The sequence below is a fragment of the Chiloscyllium plagiosum genome, unplaced genomic scaffold, assembly GCF_037043375.1.
Source record: "Chiloscyllium plagiosum isolate Xiang-an unplaced genomic scaffold, Cpla_swu_hap1 HiC_scaffold_3, whole genome shotgun sequence".
In the NCBI taxonomy this organism is placed as follows: Eukaryota; Metazoa; Chordata; class Chondrichthyes; order Orectolobiformes; family Hemiscylliidae; genus Chiloscyllium; species Chiloscyllium plagiosum.
This window is the reverse complement of record NW_028270141.1, coordinates 48,789,398-48,812,323: the sequence shown is the minus strand read 5'-3', so window position 1 is coordinate 48,812,323 and position 22,926 is coordinate 48,789,398. Positions and strand designations below refer to the sequence as shown.

At 43.0% G+C, this 22,926-nt stretch overlaps 1 protein-coding gene across 1 annotated transcript in view; it reads left to right on the top strand.

Moving 5' to 3' along the window:
- The first annotated feature begins 325 nt into the window (after positions 1 to 325).
- Positions 326 to 22,926, top strand: part of khdrbs2 (KH domain containing, RNA binding, signal transduction associated 2) — a 547,070-nt gene continuing 524,469 nt past the window's right edge. The window contains exon 1 of the mRNA XM_043681416.2: positions 326 to 560. Coding sequence (XP_043537351.1) covers positions 470 to 560 — 91 coding nt within the window. The 5' untranslated portion in view covers positions 326 to 469. The remainder of the gene's footprint in view (positions 561 to 22,926) is intronic.

The window sequence follows — 22,926 nt, the reverse complement described above, 5'->3', positions numbered from 1 at the left end:
TAAGCAGCAGATCATGAGGACAGGGCAGTGACAGTGCTTTCCACAAGGGTTGTGTTCGTTATTATAAAAAGATCATAATTATATATTTCTTTGTGTATAAAAACAGGCGTGGGGAAAAAAGGCAGAGGTTGTGGAGATGAGAACGGGACAAAAGGTAGGGCAAGCTGTCACTCAATTTGATCGACTGCCCGTGTTGGCCAATGAACGTCTGATGCTGCTTCCGGGTGTCCGTTATTTGTCCAATGGGTGGGTGGTGGGGCGGGCTCTGTGTAGGGACGTTGCTGGAGTCAGTGAATGCTGTCAGTACCGCCGAGTGAGTGCACTCTTTCGGGCAAGCTAACAGAGAAGCCCCACTAACTGCTATAGAAATAGCATTGGACTTTATATGTCAGCAAAGTAATAAATACCATTTGAGTTACATATTGTAATTCAGTATATATATATATATATAGTTTAAAACGAGAGCAAAATGCAGAGAGAGAAATATTTGCCAGAGCTGATGGCAGAGAAAGATACTCTGGACCCATCTTTTGTTCATGCTGCACGTCTGCTGACTGAAGGTAAGTTGCGTTGTCGACAATTGAATGTGTGTTGTGTGCTTTACTTGTTCCGCTGTCAGATGCTTTAATGATCGACATCTTTGTATTTTGATCTGCAAAATTGCTATCCCCAAAAAATAAACCAGAAGCCTCCTTCCGAGTGACCTAGAAACGTATGTATGTGTGTGGTGATGGAGTGTTACTCTGGTGTATGTCTGGGGTGCTGCCTCATAAATCATCCTTTTATACAAATCCTTTTCAGTTGTTTCATCTTCAGTTGTTGGTAACAGGTGTTGCTGCAGGCTAAAGTGAGCTGTGTCCTGGCTCCGGCGTTGGTAATAGCTGTCTCTGTGTGCTTAGATATATAGGTGAGAGTTAGCAATGACCAATACTTCATCTTCAAGTATGGGTATGTGTCTTGGAATGTGTGTCTGTGTGTATATGTGTAAGGAGGTGTGCCTGCGTGAACCCGAGTATGTGTTTGTATGTCCGTGAGCATGCATGTGTGTGCTTGAGTATATATCTTTGTAAGTTTGTGTCTGTAAGTGTGTCCCTGTGTCTGAAAATACATGTCTGTGCATCTGTGTACCTGTGTCTGTGTGCCTGAGTGTATGCGTGCCAGTAAGTATGTACCTGTGTCTGAGAACATATCTTGTCTGTGTATCTGAGTATATGCATGTCTTTAAGTTTGTATGTGTTTGAAAATATATTTTACTGTGTCTGTCAGAGTATACCTGTATCCCTCTGAATATGTGTCAGTGAATACATATCTGTATGCTTTGTGAGTGTGTCTACGTATGTAGATCAGTACAAGCATAGCTCAGTGCTAAGGATTCAACATTTATTCCATAAATGAAGGAAGGTTATGAATTTTGTAACTTAAAGATTCAAAATCTGGATAATATGTGAGAGAAGATTTTGAGTTTTACTTGGTGCAAATACATTGTATTTTGTAATTTTTTTTCAATGAGCTCAGTTATTCAATGTGTCTTAAAACATTGATGAAACCAGCCCAAGCCTATGTGCCGCGCTTGGTTGACAGTGTATAATATATATGGGCTGGAAGCATCAAATTGAGTGCCAGCTCTAAGCTACAGGGGGCAGCAGAGCGACGTGCAAACCAGGCGGAGAGTTCAGGTTCGGGGATCAAAGGCAGACTCCACCGCACCCTCCCCCCGCCCCCAACGCGCAACTCCCAAATTCCCCCTACCAAAATAATCCATCTTTTACGAATATTGTCCTTCAGTTGTGTGCCGGTTAAAGTTTATTTCACATTTTGAGATAGCTAGGGTTTCCTTTACAAGAGAATTTGCAGGGAAGTGGCATCTCTCTCTCTCCCACCAATGTCTTGTGAATAATTCTTGGAAGCAGGTAGTGTTGGTCATTGTTACTGACCACTGCCAGTGATTGAAGGATATGACTGACCTGTTACAATTAGGGCAGGTGTTGGGTATGGGGACTACAGAATGGGGTTGAGAGCTGGGCAGTCACTGTGATTAGCAAAACTGTAGCTTTGATTATCAACTAGGTGTTTAGAAAAAGACTTAGAAAAACCTGGGAAGATGCTAAAAGGAAATTCCTGAGGATGATGTAAAAACTAAGAGGTCATATTTATTGGAGTTGGCTGAGAAAACTGGATTCTTTTCTCTAGAAAAGCTATTAAGCTTATTTTGTATCATGCAGTCCTCTACTAGCTGCTTGTCTGTTTTCAACAATATTAAAGTGAACTATATTTGTCAAATATGTATCTTTGTTTTGTGAAGACCTCAAAGAGTACTGAATTTTACAAATCGGCAACTGGTTTTGATTCCCAGTCAGCATCTTTTGCAAATTGCTAAAGTACAGTGCAGATTTATTTTCCAGCTTCAAATGTATAAAAGCTGTTACAAAAGTAATGTCAGCAGTAGTTCAGAAAGACGAAGTAACACAATCACAACTTCACAAACTCAGGATGACTGTAGATAGAAACTTTTTTTCTCTCTGAGCTGAACTTGAGGATTCTGAGGGTCAAATCTCACCAGTAAATGCAACAGAAACATTTAGTTGGTTTTAAAATCTTTACACCACTTTGTTTTGTTTGGTTCCATTGATTGAAGGGTTGAGAATGAGAGGGCATCAATTTAAAATGATTGGTGAAAGAAGCAGCAGTGCAGGGGGAAGATCTGCCATGCAGAGAGTCACCTAGAGTCACAGTCATAGTCATATAGAACGAAAAAGACCTTTCAGTCCAACTTATTCACCCAGACCAGACATCCCAATCTGATCTAGTCCCATTTGCCAACATTTGACCATATCGCTCTAAACCCTTTCTATTCACATACCAATTCAGATGCCTTTTAAATGTTGTAATTGTAGCCGCCACCACCACTTCTCTGGTGGCACATTCCATACACCACCTTGCAGCACTTTCTGCATGAAAAACGTACCTCTCATGTTCTTTTTAAATCTTTCCCCTGTCATCTTAAACCTATGCCCTGTAGTTTTGGACTCCACCGCCCTCGGAAAAAGATCTTGGAATTCATCCTATCCATGTCCTCATGATTTTAAACACCTCTATAAGGTCACCCCTCAACCTCCGAGGCTCCACGGGGAGAAGCCTCAGGCTATTCAGCCTCTCTCCAATAACTCAAACCCTCCAGTCCTGGCAACATCCCTGTAAATATTTTCTATATGTTCTGAAGTTTAACAACATCCATCCAGAAGGCTGTCTAGAATTGACTTGTTATGATTTTGGAATACGCTGCCTAAGATTGCCAATGGAGGCAGATTCAGACACACTTTCAAAATGGAATTGCATAATCACCAATTGGCAGTGTGAATCAGATTGATGTCAAGATTAGAGTGTGCTGGAAAAGCACAGTAGGCCAGGCAGGAATTCCTGATGGAGGGCTTTTGCCCAAAATGTCAATTTTCCTGCTCCTTGAATGCTGCCTGACCACCAATCTTGACTCTAATCTCTAGTATCTGCAGTACCCACTTTCACCACTGAATCAGATTGATATCAATCAACTGGGTTCAATACCTGTTCCGGATGCGAGAGATTCGAGATCTGGCTCCTTGCCTTAGTCAGGGTGGAAATCACAGTGCTGTGAGGTAGACAGAGGACTCGGGAAAAATAAAAATACATGTAACAAAGGTACTTCCACTTGTGGAGAAGCTTGAAACAAAAATCTGTAAGATATAACCATTAAATCAGCGAGACAATTTAAGAGAAACCTTTTTACCCAGACAATGATGTGATTATGGAATATGCTTCAATAAGGAGCAAATGAATGAATAAGAAATATGTTTAAGGGAAGGTCAAACTGAGAGATATTTGATTAGTGGTCATGTCACCAGACTAGTAACCCAAAGCAAATACTTCTGGGACACCATGGTGAAATTTAAATTCCGTGAATAAAGCTAGAGTATAAAACTCATCTTAGTTTTCAGTTTTTGAGAAGATTTGGAGCTCAGTGTGTGGTTCAGGTTGTAGAAATATTGTAATCCTACAGGCAGACAAAGGGCGCATGGCCGTGATCCTGAACAGAACACAATACATTGACAAAGTAAACACACTACTCGCAGATACCAATACTTACCAACAGGTGGCGATGGACCCGGCTCCACAGCTAGAAAACCGTACTACAGCATCACTGAAGAAACTCCACTAGACTGGTGAAATGAACAAAACAGACCTCCAAAGAATGAAACCTGAAGGATCCAACACACCCCATTTCTACAGATCACCAAAAGTACACAAACCTGTGCCCCCCCCCCCCCCAAGACCCATAGTCTTACTTTCCAGCACATCGACATAGAGACTAGCAAAGGAACTTCACCATAATCTGAAATACCGAGTAGAAGACTCATGCCTTTCTATCCAATCCACCCAGGAATTCCTGAACATCATCAAAGACACCAAGGTAGAGGACGACGAGGTCGTGGTCCCCTTCGATGTATTCACATCAGTAAACATCACACTGGCCAAAGAAACACTGGCCGCACTACTAGACGAACCAAGGAAAAGAACACTAGACAGAACCAACTCCATCAGCAAGGACAGCATCCCCAAACTAGTAGACCTGTGCCTCAGAAACCACTTCACCTTCAATGACAAGACCTACAAACAAATCAACAGGACACCCATGGGATCACCAATTCTTGGCAGAAGCAGTTATGTAGAGTTTGGAATGAACAGCCATCCCCATAATCCAGCCCATGCTTTGAGCCTGCTATGTGATGACACCTTTGTCAGCACGAAACAGAACAAATTATAAGAAACCCACAAACACATAAGCAACATCCTTACTAGTATGAGTTTCACCAAAGAGGAAAAGAACAACAACACACTCCCCTTCTTAGATGTCACAATAGAATGAAACACCAATGGAGAGCCGCAGACCAGCATCTACAAGAAAGCGACACACACAGACTAGACACTGAATTACAGGAGCAATATCCCAAGGCCCACAAACAGAGATGCGTCAGGACATTATTTAAATGAGCCACAACACACTGCAGCACCCAGGAACTAAAAGAAGCTGATAAGCACAGTCAGCTGATTCCTCCACAACAGACCTAAACAAGAAGACAGAACAAGTCCAGAGACTTTAGCCACCCTGCCATACATTAAAGACATCTTGGAGATGATGACCAGACTACTCCGGCTGCTAGGCATCATGGTAGTCCACAAACCTACCACCACACTGAAACAGATCCTGATGAATTTAAAGGACCCCATACCTACAACCAGCAGAATGAACTTCATATTCAAAATACCCTGCAAGGACTGCAACAAACATTACATTGGATAGACGGCAGGAAACTAGCCACAAGGATACATGAGCACCAACTAGCCATCAAAAGACACGACCAACTATCATTAGTATCCATACACACAGACCATGAGGGGCACTGGTTCAACTGGAACAATACATCCATCCTAGGACAGGCTAAACAAAGACATGCATGGGAATGTTTACAGGCCTGGCATTCAAACCAGAACTCCATCAACAAGCATATTGATTTGGACTCTGTTTCCCAACCTCTCAGAGAAAGAACCAGAAGTGATATCACCCACCACAACATACCAAGACACCTAAATAGAAAGCGGTACAGAACTCCAACACTTCAACAAGGCTCACTGAGGATGTTACCTAGCATGGTGATGAAACATTTGAGAACAAATCTAACAGCTTTGTGAGCAAATCTACAACTGAACTCATCTTAGTGATGGTAATCATGACAACTATTATCCGTTGTCATAACAAGTCAACTAGTTTATTAATATCCTTTAGGGAAAGACTCTTACCTGGTCTGACCTGCATCTAACTCCAGAGTGACAACAATGTGTTTGACTATTAATTGTCCACATAGGTCACTGAGAGATGTCCACATCCCATTAAAACAATAGTAAAAAGATAGAACACAATGTTAATCGGATTAGATGGTGTAATGGCTTATTTCTCTTCTACAAACTCAATGTCATTCAGTGAAACCAATCATAACAATTATTTATTGATTGAAATGTAATGTTTCAAACTGGTGCTAAAGGATAAGCTCCCTCCTCAAGGACCCAATATGTGACTGTTCTAAGTTTGAGGAATGCTTTATTCCAATCAGTGCATCTTGTCCTAGTTCAGTTTTGAATTGAGAAAGAAATCTGATAATAAGTCATTTAATATTTCATGGCATATCATTCTTTTTACATTATTTTAATTGAAAGTTTTTCACTGTTGAAATAAAGTTACCTTCATTCAAGGTGTAAGCCAATATATGAAGGATTGCTTTCAGGCAAGACTTTAATCTTTGTATAGATTTTAAAAGATTTTTCTCCCTCAGGTCAACACACCATATCTTGTGCCAGCAATGCCTCCAGAAGCAGATCAAACAATCAAGAGGGTTAAAGAAATTAGAATAGTTCACAGCACTTTACAGAGAGGATGAATCATTCCTAATCCAGGATGAAATCTGCTAGGCTGGGCAATTGTAGTAAACAACACTCATTTGCTGTGCTTTAGTTATAGCTCTCTTGTCTTAAGTCAGAAGATTGTTCATTTTAGAACTACTTGGGAGACATAAGCAGCACATGTATGCTGAAACTCCAGTCCAGGTCTGCAGGAATGCTACACTGTTGAAGCTGTTAGCTTTCAGATGAGGTGTTAAACTGAGGTCTCACTTGCCCTCTATGAAGAATAAGAAATCCCACTGTACTCTGTGGAAAAAGAGTGGTGAGCTATCCTCCATGCCCTGAATCAAAAGTGCTCAAAATAGATGATCTAGTCATTATCACATTGCTTTTTGAGGGAGTTTGCTATGCACAAATTGGCAGCTATGTTACCTACATTGACTGTAAGTGATCATACTTCACAAAGTAGTTCATTGGCTGTGAAGTACTTTGGAGCTTTTGGACGATGTGAGAGTCTCCACATAAATGTCAATCTTCCTTTCTAAGTCAGTTATGTGGAGAACAATATTAATGAGTTGGGTAACATAGCAAGTATGTATGGTAAATACCATTTTCCATGGAGTTTTAATGTTTTATATTTCAATGTTTCCTTGTTCACTTCAAGTATAGGAGCAATGTAGCTCTTGAAGAAGACAAATAATCATTTTGCATTAAATTTAAAATGCAGATCTAGACAGTAGATTCATATGCTGCTTCAGTAAGTAATATTCGTATTCTGTGTATATTTACAAGAATGGCAAATAGTTAAGAAGGCAAAAGAAATGTTGACCATTATCGCAAGGGGAATGGAGTACAGAAGTAGGGAAGTCTCACTACAACTGTCCAGGGTATGTTAAGACAGAAATGTGGACAGTTTTGGTTTCCATACTTTAAGGAAGGACATATTTGCATTGGAAGGAGTTCAGAGAAGTTTCACTTGGCTGATTTCTGGGATGAAGGAATCATATTATAAAGAAGGGTTGAACAGTTTAGGTCTGTACACACTAGAGTCTTGAAGAAAAAGAGGAAACTTATTGAAACATATCTAATTCTGAGGGGATTTGACCAGGTATGTGCCGAGAGGATTTTTCCTCAGTAGAAGATGCATGATTGAATATATTAAAAGCTGAGTTAGACAGATTTTTGATTGGCAGGCGGGTCAGAGATTATATTGGAGATGAGGGTGGAGGGGCGGTGAAATGGAGGCAGAGCCACAACCAGACTGGCCATGATCTTATTTAATGGCAGAATACTCTCAAAGACCAAATAGCTTACTCTCACCGATTTTCTAATTATCTGAATGCTCTTAAGTACTCAGACCTTTTTATTGTGGCTTCACTTCAGGAGCAGTCTATGTTTTCATAGTTGTTGGAGTACAGGGATAGGCCATTTTTAATAATGACCATTCAATTGACAGTTCATAGCCTCAGCTACATTTTTCCACCCACATCTCAGCTTTAAAAATCTGGATAAAGCACTGTATTGATATCCTTCTGGATAAGAATTTCAAATTTTTACTTTGCGTGAAGATTGGTTTGAGAGTTCTGTTCAGGATAGAATGGCTTGTATTTCAGATTGGGTCCTCCCTTGTTCGGGGTTAATTTACTCATAGTAATTTCTCCATGTTTACCTGTTGAATCCCTCAATCAAATTAAACACCTCAACTAAATTCACCCATGTCCCCCACCCCCGACACACACACACACACACACTACATGACCTTGTAAAGCAAAATGAATACAAGTCAACAGATTTCACTATTTGAACTCTGACATAAGTACCCTTCTACCGACACTCTCATTCGTTTGGCCGAGCTGGTCCTCACCCTTAACAATTTCTCCTTCGAATCCTCCCACTACCTCCAGACCAAAGGGGTAGCTATGGGCACATGTATGGGCCCCAGCTATGCCTGTCTCTTTGTTGGCTATGGAGAACAGTCAATCTTCCGTAATTACACTGGCACCACTCCCCACCTCTTCCTCCGCTACATTGATGACTGCATTGGCGCCACCTCGTGTTCCCGTGAGGAGGTTGAGCAATTCATCAACTTCACCAACACATTCCATCCTGACCTTAAATTTACCTGGACCATCTCTGACACCTCCCTCCCTTCCTGGACCTCTCCATCTCCATTAATGACGACCGACTTGACACTGACATTTTTTACAAACCCACCGACTCCCACAGCTACCTGGATTACACCTCTTCCTACCCTACCTCTTGCAAAAATGCCATCCCGTATTCCTAATTCCTCCGCCTCCACCGTATCTGCTCCCAGGAGGACCAGTTCCACCACAGAACACACCAGATGGCCTCCTTCTTTAGAGACCGCAATTTCCCTTCCCACGTGGTTAAAGATGCCCTCCAACGCAACTCGTCTACATCCCGCACCTCCACCCTCAGACCCCACCCCTCCAAACGTAACAAGGACAGAACACCCCTGGTGCTCAACTTCCACCCCACCAACCTTCGCATAAACCAAATCATCCGCCGACATTTCCGCCACCTCCAAAAAGACCCCACCACCAGGGATATATTTCCCTCCCCACCTCTTTCCACCTTCCGCAAAGACCGTTCCCTCCGTGACTACCTGGTCAGGTCCACACCCCCCCTACAATCCACCCTCCCACCCTGGCACCTTCCCCTGCCACTGCAGGAACTGCAAAACCTGCGCCCACACCTTCTCCCTCACCTCCATCCAAGGCCCTAAAGGAGCCTTTCACATCCATCAAAGTTTTACCTGCACATCCACTAATATCATTTATTGCATCCGTTGCTCCCGATGCGGTCTCCTCTACATTGGGGAGACTGGACGTCTCCTAGCAGAGCGCTTTAGGGAACATCTGCAGGACACCCGCCCCAATCAACCACACCGCCCTGTGGCCCAACATTTCAACTCCCCCTCCCACTCTGCCGAGGACATGGAGGTCCTGGGCCTCCTTCACCGCCGCTCCCTCACCACCAGATGCCTGGAGGAAGAACGCCTCATCTTCCGACTCGGAACACTTCAACCCCAATGTGGACTTCACCAGTTTCCTCATTTCCCCTTCCCCCACCTCACCCTAGTTCCAAACTTCCAGCTCAGCACTGTCCCCATGACTTGTCCTACCTGCCTATCTTCTTTTCCACCTATCCACTGCACCCTCCTCCCTGACCTATCACCTTCATCCCCTCCCCCACTCACCTATTGTACTCTATGCTACTTTCTCCCCACCTCCACCCTCCTCTAGCTTATCTCTCCATGCATCAGGCTCTCTGCCTTTATTCCTGATGAAGGGCTTTTGCCCGAAATGTCGATTTTACTGCTCCTCGGATGCTGCCTGAACTGCTGTGCTCTTCCAGCACCACTAATCCAGAATCTGGTTTCCAGCATCTGCAGTCATTGTTTTACCTACGTAATTGTAAATTTATACTGTACACTTTCAAATCATACTGGATTTGATATTTCCAGATTTATTCAAAATGATTACTGGTAATGAAATTGGCTCATCTTACCAATCAGGCAACCTTCAGGATCAATCAAATAAATTAAACTGGATTAACTAAGAAGTCGGCCAAATGATGTGCTCACTTTTATTTTAGAATATAAAATCTTTTCTGCATGCCAAAATACATTTTACTGGTTACTAATATCAATCAATGGGAATTAGTGCTGTAATACCTATTCAGAATTTCAGCTTGATATTTTTTGGCAGTAATTATTACATTGTTTATTTAATATTGTCAGCTTTTAATTGCTTTAGGCTCAGACAATGTTTATAAGCCATGTAATTTGCTGTGGCAATCCTAGGTTATTTTATCTTTTATTATTGTTGACACAAAGCTTCTTGGATGGCTGGGTGAGATGAATATATGGTTGTCTTCTTCTTTTGCAGGCAAGTATCAATCCAGTGCAGTGGTAACCCTCTCTCCCCTGAGATAAAAGGTGATGGATACCAGTGCAAAACCCAGTGCAGTCACTACATTGCCAGAGGTGCTATCTCTGAATTGAGACTTTAAACTGGGAGCCTCTGTATCTCTTGCATGGACACCAATGTTCTATGACATAATCTATTGGAGGACCAAATGGACATTCTCCTAGGTCTTTTAATATCTATCCATTGCACATTGTTGGGATGAGTATGCATAAATTGGCTCCTGCTTTTGGCCAGGGCAAAAGGGAGGTATACTCAAAAGGATAGATGGGGGAAAGCTGTTCACTTTGACAGAAGGATCTAGAGCCAGAGGATACAGATTTAAAGTGAATACCAAAGAGTGAGAAACAGCAATATGTTTGCAGAGCAAGTGGTTATGATCAGGAATGCAGCATAACCACGAGATTGTTGTGGAGCTAGATCCAATCCAGACTGTCAAAAGGGAATTGGATGATTATTTGAAGAGAAAAGATCTGAAGTCTACAAGGCCAAGTCGGGGAAATGAGGCAAGATGAGTTACCTTCACATAATGCCAGCACAAACATAGCATGTCCTTCTGTGCCATAATTGTTCTATAAACTTCTGAACAATGGCTGCACCTAAGGAGTATTTATTTGACTGTGAAACACTTTGTGATGTCTTGAGGTGCAAGTTGGTTATTTATCTGAAAGACAGAAACATACAAATCATAAAGTTAGGTTGTAAAAATCTCAAGAGTAGAGAAAGAGAGAACGGTCCAACACCTGTGACATTTGTTTAAGTCACTATATCCCAAGTGGGCGTTGTACCATTGGTTAAATCCTGGCATATATGGCTGCTACCCACTCCAAAAGAAACAGTTACTTTTGGTAAAAGTGGTGACAAAATAAAGAAACAAGTGAGTTCCAAGGGACTGAGAAAATGTACTGAGTGGAATGGCTGCCTGTTGAGACTGGAACTCCGATATGTCTAAGCCACACAAATATCTTCAAATTAATTAAAATTGGTTCATGGAGGAGCACTTGATATTGGTGAAACAGACCTGCAAATGCCAATGATACCGATTGGAGGCAGGAGTTATCTGACATCACTGGGTCAAGATGTGTGGATTCAAGTTCATCTCCGAAGAGCTGAGGTACATAATTCTGAGCTTACACTTCAGTGTAGCACTGGGGCAGAGTTGCACTATCAAGGCACTGTCTTTCAAATGAAAGATTAAATCAAGACCTCTGCCCTCATCAGTGAAAGTGAAAGTTCTGTTGAACTAGTTTGAACAGGAATGGGGAAGTGTTTCCCAGTGTCTCAGCCAATGTTTATCCCTCAGCCAATTCCATGAAAATATCAGTTTATCTTGCTGTCTGTAGGAGGGTTGCTGAGTGCAAATGATCTGCCACTCTTCCCACATTTCAACAGTGACTAAACTTCAAGGGTACTTAATTGGCTGTACCGCTCTTTGTGACATCCTGTGGTTGTGAAGTGTGATATAAATATGACTCCTTTTTTTGCCAAAGCTGAGTGTAAGTGTTACTGTTTAATAGAGAGTAAAAAAAAAGACGTGTCAAATTAGTTAGGAGAAAGCATTAGAAAGAGATCAGGAAGCGATGGACTCAACTGGAACCTTGCCCGGTTGGCATAGAAAGCAGGCAACAAAATCAAACAAGATGTTGAACCCTTGTCAGATTCTGTATAAAGAAATTCTAAAGGCATCAAACCTACAAATCTTGCAAATTTAGGAGCAAGAGTTGGCTCCTTGGCCCCTTTCGCCAGCTCTGCCATTCAATAAAATTATGGCTGATCTGATTGCTCCACTTATCCCTGGTAACCTTTCACCCTTGTGCTTACCAAGAATCTGGATTCTTCCACAAGAGGAAGCATTCTTTCCACATTTAACCTGTCAAGACCACTTCAGGGTCTTCTTTGTTTCACATAAACATACTTGTATGGTTCCACACAATTGAATTCCAGTCACAAATGCATAAAGAAAAAATTCCAGATTCTACACATTGAACATAATAAAAAAAGGCCACACAGCTGATCTCTCAATTTTAGGAGATAAGAAGTGTTCAAATGCAAACTCAGGACAAGCTTGTCTACCTAGAGAGAGGTAAGAATGTGGAACTAGATGTGACCAATGCAGCATTGTTTATGCTATCTCCTGTTGACACAAGAAACTGGGTGTGTACGTCATTGTATTGAAGAATCAAACCGGCATCTATTACAAGAACTGTTATGTGTAACTGTTACAGTTCTCCAGTATATCAGTGTCTGGGCTAACATTCAACTCTGAGATACAAGCAGAGCAGCATGCTTCGACTAGTGTGTTATGTTTCATGTGATCTCAGGGTAAGATGGGGTGTGAGACATTAATACCCTCAGGTCACATACTATGATACTGTATGATATTGTGAGCATGTCTCTTAAAAGTACACTGACATTCTAACTGTGAGAATGAACATAACAAAACTTGTTAACACTATAAATTTCAATATTTACCTGTGTGTGGCTTTTCTTTTCAACAGGAAATCCTTTTTTTGTGTGCATGGCTGTAAACAGAAGGTAAACAGCCTCCACCACTTCCTCTGGTAACTCATTCCATACACACATTCCATGACAAAAGGTTGCTCCTTTATATCTTTCCCATCTCACCGTAAACCTATGCCCTCTAGTTCTGGACTCCCCGACCCCAGGGAAGAAACTTTGTCTATTTACCCTATCCATGCTGCTCGTGATTTTATAAAGCTCTATAAGGTCACTCCTCAGTCTCTGACCCTCCAGGGAAAACAGCCCCAACCTATTCAGCCTGTTCCTATAGCTCAAACCCTCCAACCCTGTAATTCTTTTCTGAACCCTTTCAAGTTTCACAACATCCTTCTGATAGGATTGAGATCAGAATTGGATACAATATTCCAAATGTGGCCTAACAATGTAATGTACAGCCACAACATGACCATCCAACTCCAATACTCAGTGTTCTGTCCAATAAAGGAAAGCATACCAAAAGTCTTCTTCACTATCCTATCTACCTGCGACTCCAGTTTCAAGAAAGCATGAGCCTGCATTCCAAGGTCTCTTTGTTCAGCAACACTCCCCAGGCCTTACCATTAAGTGTATAAGCCCTGCTCTGACATGCCTTTTCAAAATGCAGCACCTCACATTTATTTAAATTAAACTCCATCTGCCACTCCTCAGCCTATTGGCCAATCTAATCAAGATCCCGTTGTACTCTGAAGTAACCTTCTTCGCTGTCCATTACATCACCAATTTTGGTGTCATCTGCAAACTGTATCTCTTATGATTACATCCAAGTCATTTATATAAATGATGAAAAGTGGTGGACCCAGCACCGATTCTTGTAGCACACGCTGGTCACAGGCCTCCAGACTGAAAAGCAACCCTCCATTACCACTCTCTGTCTTCTATCTTCGAGCCAGTTCCAAATGGTTAGTTCTCCTTGTATTCCATGTGGTCTAACCTTGCTAATCAGTCTCCCATGAGGAGCCTTGTCAAATGTCTTACTGAAGTCCATATAGATTACATCCACCATTCTGCCCTCATCAATCCTCTTTGTTACTACTTCAGAAAACTCAAGCAATTTAGTGAGACATGATTTTCCACATACAAAGCTATGTTGACTATCCCTAATCATCTTTGCCTTTCCAACTACATGTAAATCCTGCCCCTAGGGATTCCCTCCAACAATTTGCCCACCACCAATGTCAGGCTCACCGGTCTATAGTTCCCTGTCATTTCCTTACCACCTTTCTGAAATAGTGGCACCTTCTTAGCCAACCTCCAGTCTTCCAACTCCTCGCCTGTGACTATCGATGATATAAATATCTCATCAAGTGATCCAGCAATCACTTGCATAGCTTCCCACCAAATTCTAGGGTACACCTGATCAGGTCATACAGTCATAGAGTCATAGAGATGTACAGCATGGAAACAGACTCTTCGGTCCAACCCATCCGTGCCGACCAGATATCCCAACTCAATCTAGTCTTGCCTGCCAGCACCTGGCAGCACCAATATCCCTCCAAACCCTTCCTATTCACATACCCATCCAAATGCCTCTTAAATGTTGCAATTGTACCAGCCTCTACCACATCCTCTGGCAGCTCATTCCATACACATACCACCCTCTGTGTGAAAAGGTTGTCCCGTAGGTCTCTTTTATGTCTTTCCCCTCTCACTGTAAACCTATGCCCTCTAGTTCTGGACTCCCCGACCCAGGGAAAAGATTTTGCCTATTTACCCTATCCATGCCCCTCATAATTTTGTAAACCTCTATAAGGTCACTCCACAGCCTCTGATGCTCCAGGGAAATAGCCCTAGCCTATTCAGCCTCTCCCCATACCTCAAATCCTCCAAGCCTGGCAACATCCTTGTAAATCTTTTCTGAACTCTTTCAAGTTTCACAACATCTTTCTGATAGGAAAGAGACCAGAATTGCTCGCAATATTCCAACAGTAGCCTAACCAATGACCTGAACAGCCACAACATGACCTCCCAACTCCTGTACTCAATACTCTTACCAATAAAGGAAAGCATACTAAACGCCTTCTTCACTATCCTATCTACCTGCGACTCCACTTTCAAGGAGCTATGAACCTGCACTCCAAGTTCTCTTTGTTCAGCAACACTCCCTAGGACCTTACCATTAAGTGTATAAGTCCTGCTAAGATTTGCTTTCCCAAAATGCAGCACCTCGCATTTATCTGAATTAAACTCCATCTGCCACTTCTCAACCCATTGGCCCATCTGGTCAAGATCCTGCCGTAATCTGAGGTGACCCACTTTGCTGTCCACTACACCTTCAATTTTTGTGTCATCTGCAAACTTACTAACTGTACCTCTTATGCTTGCATCCAAATCATTTATGTAAATGACAAAAGGTAGAGGACCCTGCAGAGTTATCCACCCTTATGCATTTTAAGACATTGATCTCCTCCTCCTCCTCCTCTGTAAAATGGACATTATTCAAAATGTCATCATCTATTTCCCTTTCATGTCCTTCTCCACAGTCAACACTAATGCAAAATACTCATTTAATATGTCCCCATATCCTGTGGTTCCACTCATAGGCTGCCTTGCTGACCTTTATTTTTTTTTAATTTAACCCCCACACTACCACCTAAGTGCGGTAGTGCTTATTATATTTTTTTTTTCCCCAGCACCCATGGTGTGTGTGTGCGCAGGTGTGAAACACAGTGAAAGACACAAAGTGCACCAATCTTTATTCAAATTCCACCACCAGGAAGATAGGAAAACACCCGGGTGGCCAGTGACAAACACTGCCCTTCACATCAAGGGACAGTGCTGTGTGATCAAAACAGTGAAGGGGAGGGTAGGGACTAAATCAAAATAGAATTGGAGGGAGAAATGATGCATTCCACTCCCTGCGGCTCCCACCTCTCCCTGAACAACTCCAGGGTGTTGGTCGACACCGCGTGCTCCTTCTCCAAGGACACCCGGGCTCTATTGCTGACCTTTAAGGAGCCCTATTCTCTCCCTTCATTAGCCCCACTTCATTGGCCCCACCCACCCACCCCCCTCCCATCCCCCAGTAGTCAGCAGGAAGTTGAGAAACAAATTTGTAAGGAGATCTCAGTTATCAGTAAGAATAATAGGGTGGTTATGGTAGGGGATTTTAACTTTCCAAACATAGATTGGGACTGCCATAGTGTTGGGGTTTAGATGGAGAGGAATTTGTTAAGTGTGTACAAGAAAGTTTTCTCATTCAGTATGTGGATGTACCTACTAGAGAAGGTGCAAAATATGACCAATTTTTGGAAATAAGGCAGGGCAGGTGACTGAGGTATCAGTAGTGGAGCACTTTGGGGCAAGTAACCATAATTCTATTAGATTTAAAATAGCATGGAAAGGATAAAACTCTAAATTGGAGGAAACCCAATTTTGATGGTATTTGGCAAGAACTTGTAATAGTTGATTGGGGGCAGATGTTTGCAGGTAAAATGACGGCTGGAAAATGGGAAGCCTTCAGAAATGAGAGAACAAGAATCTGGAGACAGTGTGTTCCTGTGAGGGTGAAAGGCAAGGCTGGTAGACTTAGGAAATGCTGGATGACTAGAGAAATTGAGGTTTTGGTCAAGAAAAAGAAGGAAGCATATAAGACCATGAGACATGGGAGCAGAAATTAGGCTATTCAGCCCATCCTTGGTCTAACTGATAACTGAGATATCCTTACAAATTTGTTTCTCAATTTCCTGCTGACTACTGGGGGATGGGAGGGGGGTGGGGTGGTGCCAATGAAGTGATCATCCCTTTCTTATTTCTTTCCGTGCAATAAACTTATGTTCTGTTGATAAATCTGCTACTTCCTGTGAATATGTTTGAGTGACTAACAGCCACAATAATCAACTGCAAAATTAACCATGTTGATTATCAAGCCAGGTTTCATTCGGTGATCTGACTTGTCCAGTATTACCACCAGCTGGGATCATAACACTACAAACTGGGCATGTGTCTGCTCCCAATGCAGTCAAGTATAGGGTTTTTCATTTCGTTTCCATTGCCATCAGTAATTCAGCAGTTTTCAAGGTATATGCCTTGTGTTTTGGTGCCTATCCCCTGATGTTTGTCTTTTCTCAATGTCAGAAAGCATTTTACTAGTTAATATAAACCAGGAGGATTATTCATTTTAGAATTACAGCTTCATGTTTTTTTGCCAGTTACAATGTTAATTTAACATTGTCAGCTTTTAAATGGTTTTGCATCAGCTATTGTTTAGAAGCTAAGTAATTTGTTGCTTCAATCCTCAATTATTTTAACTTTTATCACTGATACAAAGCATTTTGGTTGACTAGGTGAGATGAATGTCGGGTTATCTTTTTTATTCCGAGGTAAGTTCACTGCCGTGTACTTGTCTGGTTCGGTAGTAGCTTCTTGTTAGAAGATCGCACACTCCAACCCTCCATTAATGACCACATCTCCTCAGTTATTGAATATTCCACAGAATGCATGTGAATGATGGACTGGCAATGCAAGCAGCCTGGAAGCAGGCTCCAAGGAACAAGAGTACTCAATAGGAAAAGGACGAGAATGAGTAAAGAGTGCAAAAACAGACTGTGTGCCAGACAGAAGTCTTGTGATAGGCAGATGAGAGTGTCATTGAGACAAATCATCAGTTAAATGATACTTTTTTCCCACAGAGGGTGGTACGTGTATGGAGTGAGCTGCCAGAGGAAGTGGTGGAGGCTAGTAGAATTGCAACATCCAAAAGGCATCTGGATGGGTATATGAATAGGAAGGGTTTGGAGGGATATTGGTGCTGCCAGGTGGGACTAGATTGGGTTAGGATATCTGGTCGACTTGGACCAAAGGGTTTGTTTCCGTGCTGTACATCTCTATGACTCTATGGTAAATAGGTGCAAGATGTTAAGAGATTGTAGGTGAAAGTGAGGACTGCAGATGATGGAGATTAGAGTAGAGAGGGTAGTGCTGGAAAAGCTCAGTAGGTCAGGCAGCATCTGAAGAACAGGAAAATCCTTCATCAGAAATGATGCTCCCAGCCTCAGGGGGTGGAGGGATAAAAGGGAGGGATGTGGGGCTGGGATGAAGGTAGCTGAGAGTGCAATAGGTGGATGGAGGTGGGGGTAAAGGTGGTAGGTTGGAGGGAGGGTTGGAACTGGGATAAGATAGGGGGAGAGGAAATGAGGAGACTGAAATCCACATTGATGCCATAGGGTTGGGGGTCCCAATGCGGAAGATGAGGCGTTCTTCCTTCAGGTGTCAGGTGGAATGAAGTGGCGATGGAGGCGGCCCAGGACCTGCATGCCCTCGGCGGAGTGGCAAGGGGCGTTGAAATGGTCGGCCACGGGGTGGTGGAGTTAGTTGGTGCGGGTGTCCCGGAGGTGTTCTGAAGCGTCTGCAAGTAGGCATCCGGTCTCCCCAATGTACAGGAAACTGCATCGGGATCAATGGATACAGTAAATGACATGTGGAAGTGCAGGTGAAACTTTGATGGATGTGAAAGGCTCCTTTGGGGCCTTGGACGAAGGTGAGGGGGGAAGGTGTGGCCGCAGATTTTGCAATTCCTGCAGACTGTGCTGAACCTGGCTCACCACAGCAGCCACCAAATTGTCCATGGAGGCAGCTAGATACTCCCATACCTGAGGCAGCAAGGTCCCAGTGGTGTTGCTGCTGGTTGCCTGGTGCTCCTGATAAACCTGCCTGCTCCTCCTCTGTCCATTTGTGTATGGCATGAGTTGCTGAGGTCATCTCTTGCCAGGGAGTGCCAGTGAACCTAGAGCAATTCTACCTTAACCAGCAGTGCAGATGTGACATTGAGATGCTCACCACTGAGTGTTTCTGATTCTCATGTAATGAGCTAATGTACTTACCGAGGTTTTAATATCTGAGTTTGGTGGAAAGGTCAGGAGGGAGCCTCGCATATGGAGGAGGGAAAGTCTTGCAGGGCCACTGTCTTGATTGCAGAGATTGTGGGTGCATCAGTCATACCTGCAGGAGCCAATAAAGAGAGAGTGTGTGTTGCAGCCAAGGGTTCAAAGATATAACGTGAAGAGAAATACTTTCATAGAATGGGTAAAGGATAAGTAACAATGAAGAAAGCTTCATATTCTCCTGCTGGCACATGCAGATTTCAGCATCTCCACGGGAGCAGTCTAAGGTTTTGCCTTCCAGGTCCTCTCCTAAGAGGGGCCAAGAAGAAGAATATCTGTCCCCACCACCTACCTTTTCCCTCTCCTCCCTGCCTGGGACCATGTTTTTCCTAGAATGAAAGGAAGGGAAGGATTGAAAGAGATGACAGTGCGTGGCAAGACTGTTCATGCTGGTGCAGGTGGGGGAATGATGGTGAGGAGTTGAACAGTCCTGAGTGAGTGAGTAGGCAGCACAGAGGGCACAGCAGGGGGTTTTGGGGGAGGGTTGGTGGAAGTGAGTGTGGGAAGATGTTTCAGGCAGTATTGAGAGTGACAGAACATGAGCCTTGGTGGGAAGCGGGTGCAGAGTTATAGTGAGTGGGAGATAGCAAAGAGAAGGTAGCGGCATTTGCCTTGCTGGGCATTTCTCTGGAATATGTGACTCATGTAGCACCCTTGGACTATCCTGCTGCCAGGATCTGGTGTCATAGCCTCCACTTCTGGTCCTGGTCTCTGCTCAGCACCATCCCATCCACTAAGATCTCCAGGCCCCTGCAAAGTGAGGCACCAATTTCCCCTTATTTGCTGTGTCCAGGCTAAATGTCTCCAACTGTGCAAGGCAGCTCCGGACTGCCAGCACCTGACCAGGTGCACAATGGTCTTTTACATGTGGCGCCAGTGCTGGAGATTTTATGCTACTCTGGCAGTATTGAGTATTTCCAGCTACAGTGAGAGGAAGCTACAAATTAGAAATGGTCAAGAGGGGTGCTATAGCAGCCAGGGAACTGGTTAATTAGGTGAATTTGGGAGTGGTCCCACAGAAAGCCCTCCAAGGTACTTTTGATAACTTCATTTTGGATGAAGTGATGCAGTTTTCAGCATTAACACTTAAATCATTATCTATATAACAGTGACCAAACACATGATCAAAGTTTTTTTTAAAGAACTATCTCAAAAGAGCAGAAATGTCTAGAGAGATTTCAGGAGAGAATTCCAGAGATTTGGGCCTAAGCAGCTGAAGGCCAGATTGATTAAAATTGGGAATTCAGAAGTGGCCAGAATGAGAGAAGTGTTAAGTTTGTATCGTTGGATGAGATTACAGAATAAGGAAAGTTGAGGGCATGCATAGAGGATTAAAGATTGAGGTGCTGTCTGACTGTGAGCATATCTGAGTGGGGAGGAGATAATGGGCAAATGGAACTTGATATGCATTAGCATATGTGCAGTTTTGGATAGTCTCAGGTTTATGGCATTGGATACCATTGGAATTCCATACTTAAGCTGAGAGCTATCTCGTGTGGTGCAGTGTAATCTAGTGTAAGGAAATTTCCTATTATATTTGTTGTAATGTCTGCCGAGTCTCAGGATATTGGTGCAGTTCTGGGTCTCTGATTGATTACCTAATCAGAGAAAGTGCAGCGTGACTACAGCAAGGTAAAATGGTGAAGAAAATAATCAAATCTATATTAGAAAAAGCGTAATATTTCTACTACCATCCAATTAGTCAACTTTCATGTGGGCCACAGTGTAGCATCTTGAAAGGTTTGAACCAGCTTTGTGAGATGAAGAATACTGCATACAGGGCCTGTTGTTTCCACTTATTAGCTGGAGAAAGCAATGGTCCTGTTTTATTCTCATCCCTAATGCAATGTCGAAGAGAATTTTTATCTGGTGGAACCTCAGTCTTTATTTCAAGACTGTGTGTCTGTATGGTCTTGAAGAACTACAGGCAGCACCGCACAACACTGTGTCTATGGGAGTGGATACTACCTGGTGAGATAATTGCTGAAGGGTTTACTAAGTTGCGCTGTTAAGTCCCAGAGAAAGAGGAACCAAACACCAGAAGCAGATTCATTCAAAAGAAAAGATCATACCACCAGGTGTGCTATTTAAAATCATCAAAGTAACCAGAAAAAAACTGTGTGTGTATTTACTCAGAGTTCAGTGGGAAAAGTCAGTGAGTTGGCCTATGTCTTTTTGTCTTGGTGGGGTGGGGGGGTGGATTGCGACAGAGACCATCTGGAGAATGTGTGGAAATTCACTGAAAGGAAGTGCTTGTGATGCCATCAACTGAGTAAAATTTTAAAATGATTGATAAGCTTGATACTTAACAGACTGGCTGTAAAAGGACATTGCTGGAGAAAAGGGCTACATCTTCCTTTTTGCTGATTTTGATTTTGTATATATGACAATTTGGTATGATCTTTTATTATTTTTCTTGTTTGTAATAAATTTTGTCTTTTTTAAAGTACACTGGCAGCCTCTTATGTATATGTTCAGTGACCGACTACCACAATAATAAATTGAAACATGACTTTTAATATTTCATCAAGCCAGGTTTCATTCTGGTATCTGACCTGTCTGTATTATTGTCAGCTGGGAGGAATGCAGAAAGAGTGAGGTTGCTTTTCGTAAGATAAAAAGTGTATTCCATTTGCCTCCCATCAGATGCATGACAAGATATCAGTGCGGCTCATCTGGCACCATGACAAATAGCACAAGTTTGGACATTCAAACCTCATCCTAGCACTTGAGCAGGCAACCTCAGCTGATGGTTCAGTGGGTACTGAAGGCCTTTATATTGGGTAGGTGTAATGGGTCCAGTGGTGTTTTCAGAAGAAACAGCTGGAGCTTTGCCAAGTGACTTTAGTCAACTTCCATCCTGCAGCTTCAGAAAATAAAGATTAGAAAATCTGGGGAGGTACCTCTTTGCTCTTTTTAGGGGACTAAAAGGATGCTAGAACTAGAACTTTCAAACCCTCATTTATTTTTATGCATTAGTGGGATATGAGTGTTTAGATTAGATTAGATTACATTACAGTATGGAAACAGGCCCTTTGGCCCAACAAGTCCACACCGACCCGCCGAAGCGCAACCCACCCATACCCCTACACCCAACACTACGGGCAATTTAGCATGGCCAATTCACCTGACCTGCACATCTTTGGACTGTGGGAGGAAACCGGAGCACCCGGAGGAAACCCACGCAGACACGGGGAGAATGTGCAAACTCCACACAGTCAGTCGCCTGAGGCGGGAATTGAACCCAGGTCTCTGGCGCTGTGAGGCAACAGGTTGCTGGCTGGGTGAGCATTTATTGCCCAACCCTAGTGCTTCTTGAGAAGTTGGTGGGTGAGCTGCCTTCTTGAACCCCTGTAGTCCATGGGCTGTAGGTAGACCCACAATAGGGAGGGAGTTCCAGGATTTTGACCCAGTGACATTGAAAGAATGGTGATGTATTTCAAAGTCAGGATAGTGAGTTGCTTGGAAAGTAAGCTGCAGGTGGTGGTGTTCTCATGTATTCAAGCCCTTTTCCTTCTGGATAGAAGTGGTTTTGGGTTTGGAAGGTGCAGCCTAAGGAGATTGGTCAATTTCTGCAGTGCATCTTGTAAGTTATAGAGACTACTGCTACAGAGCATTGGTGGTGGAGGGAATAGATGTATATGGCTGTGGTCCCTATCCAGAGGGCTAATTTGTCTTGGATGGTGTCAAGCTTCTTAAGTGTTGTTGGAGTTGCACTCATCCAGGCACATAGGAAGTGTTCCATCACACTCTTGACTTGTAGATGGTGGAAATGTTCTGGAGAGTCATAAGGTGAGTTACTGTCTACATGATTCCTAACCTCTGACCTGCCTTTGTAGCTATTGTATTTATATTGACCAGTCTGGTCAATGGTAACCCCCAGGATGTTGAAAGTAGTGCATTCAATGATACTCTAATGCTATTTAATGTCAAGGGTCAGGGTCGATGGTTAGATTCTCTCTTGTTGGAGGTGGTCATTGCCTGGCATTTGAGTGGTGTGAATGTTACTTGCCACCTTTGGCCCAAGCCTGGATATTGTCCAAGTCTAGTTGCATTTGATACAGACTCCTTCAGAATCTGAGTAGCTGCGAATGGTGCTGAACGTTATGCAATCAGCAACAAATACTCCCACTCTGAGCTGATGA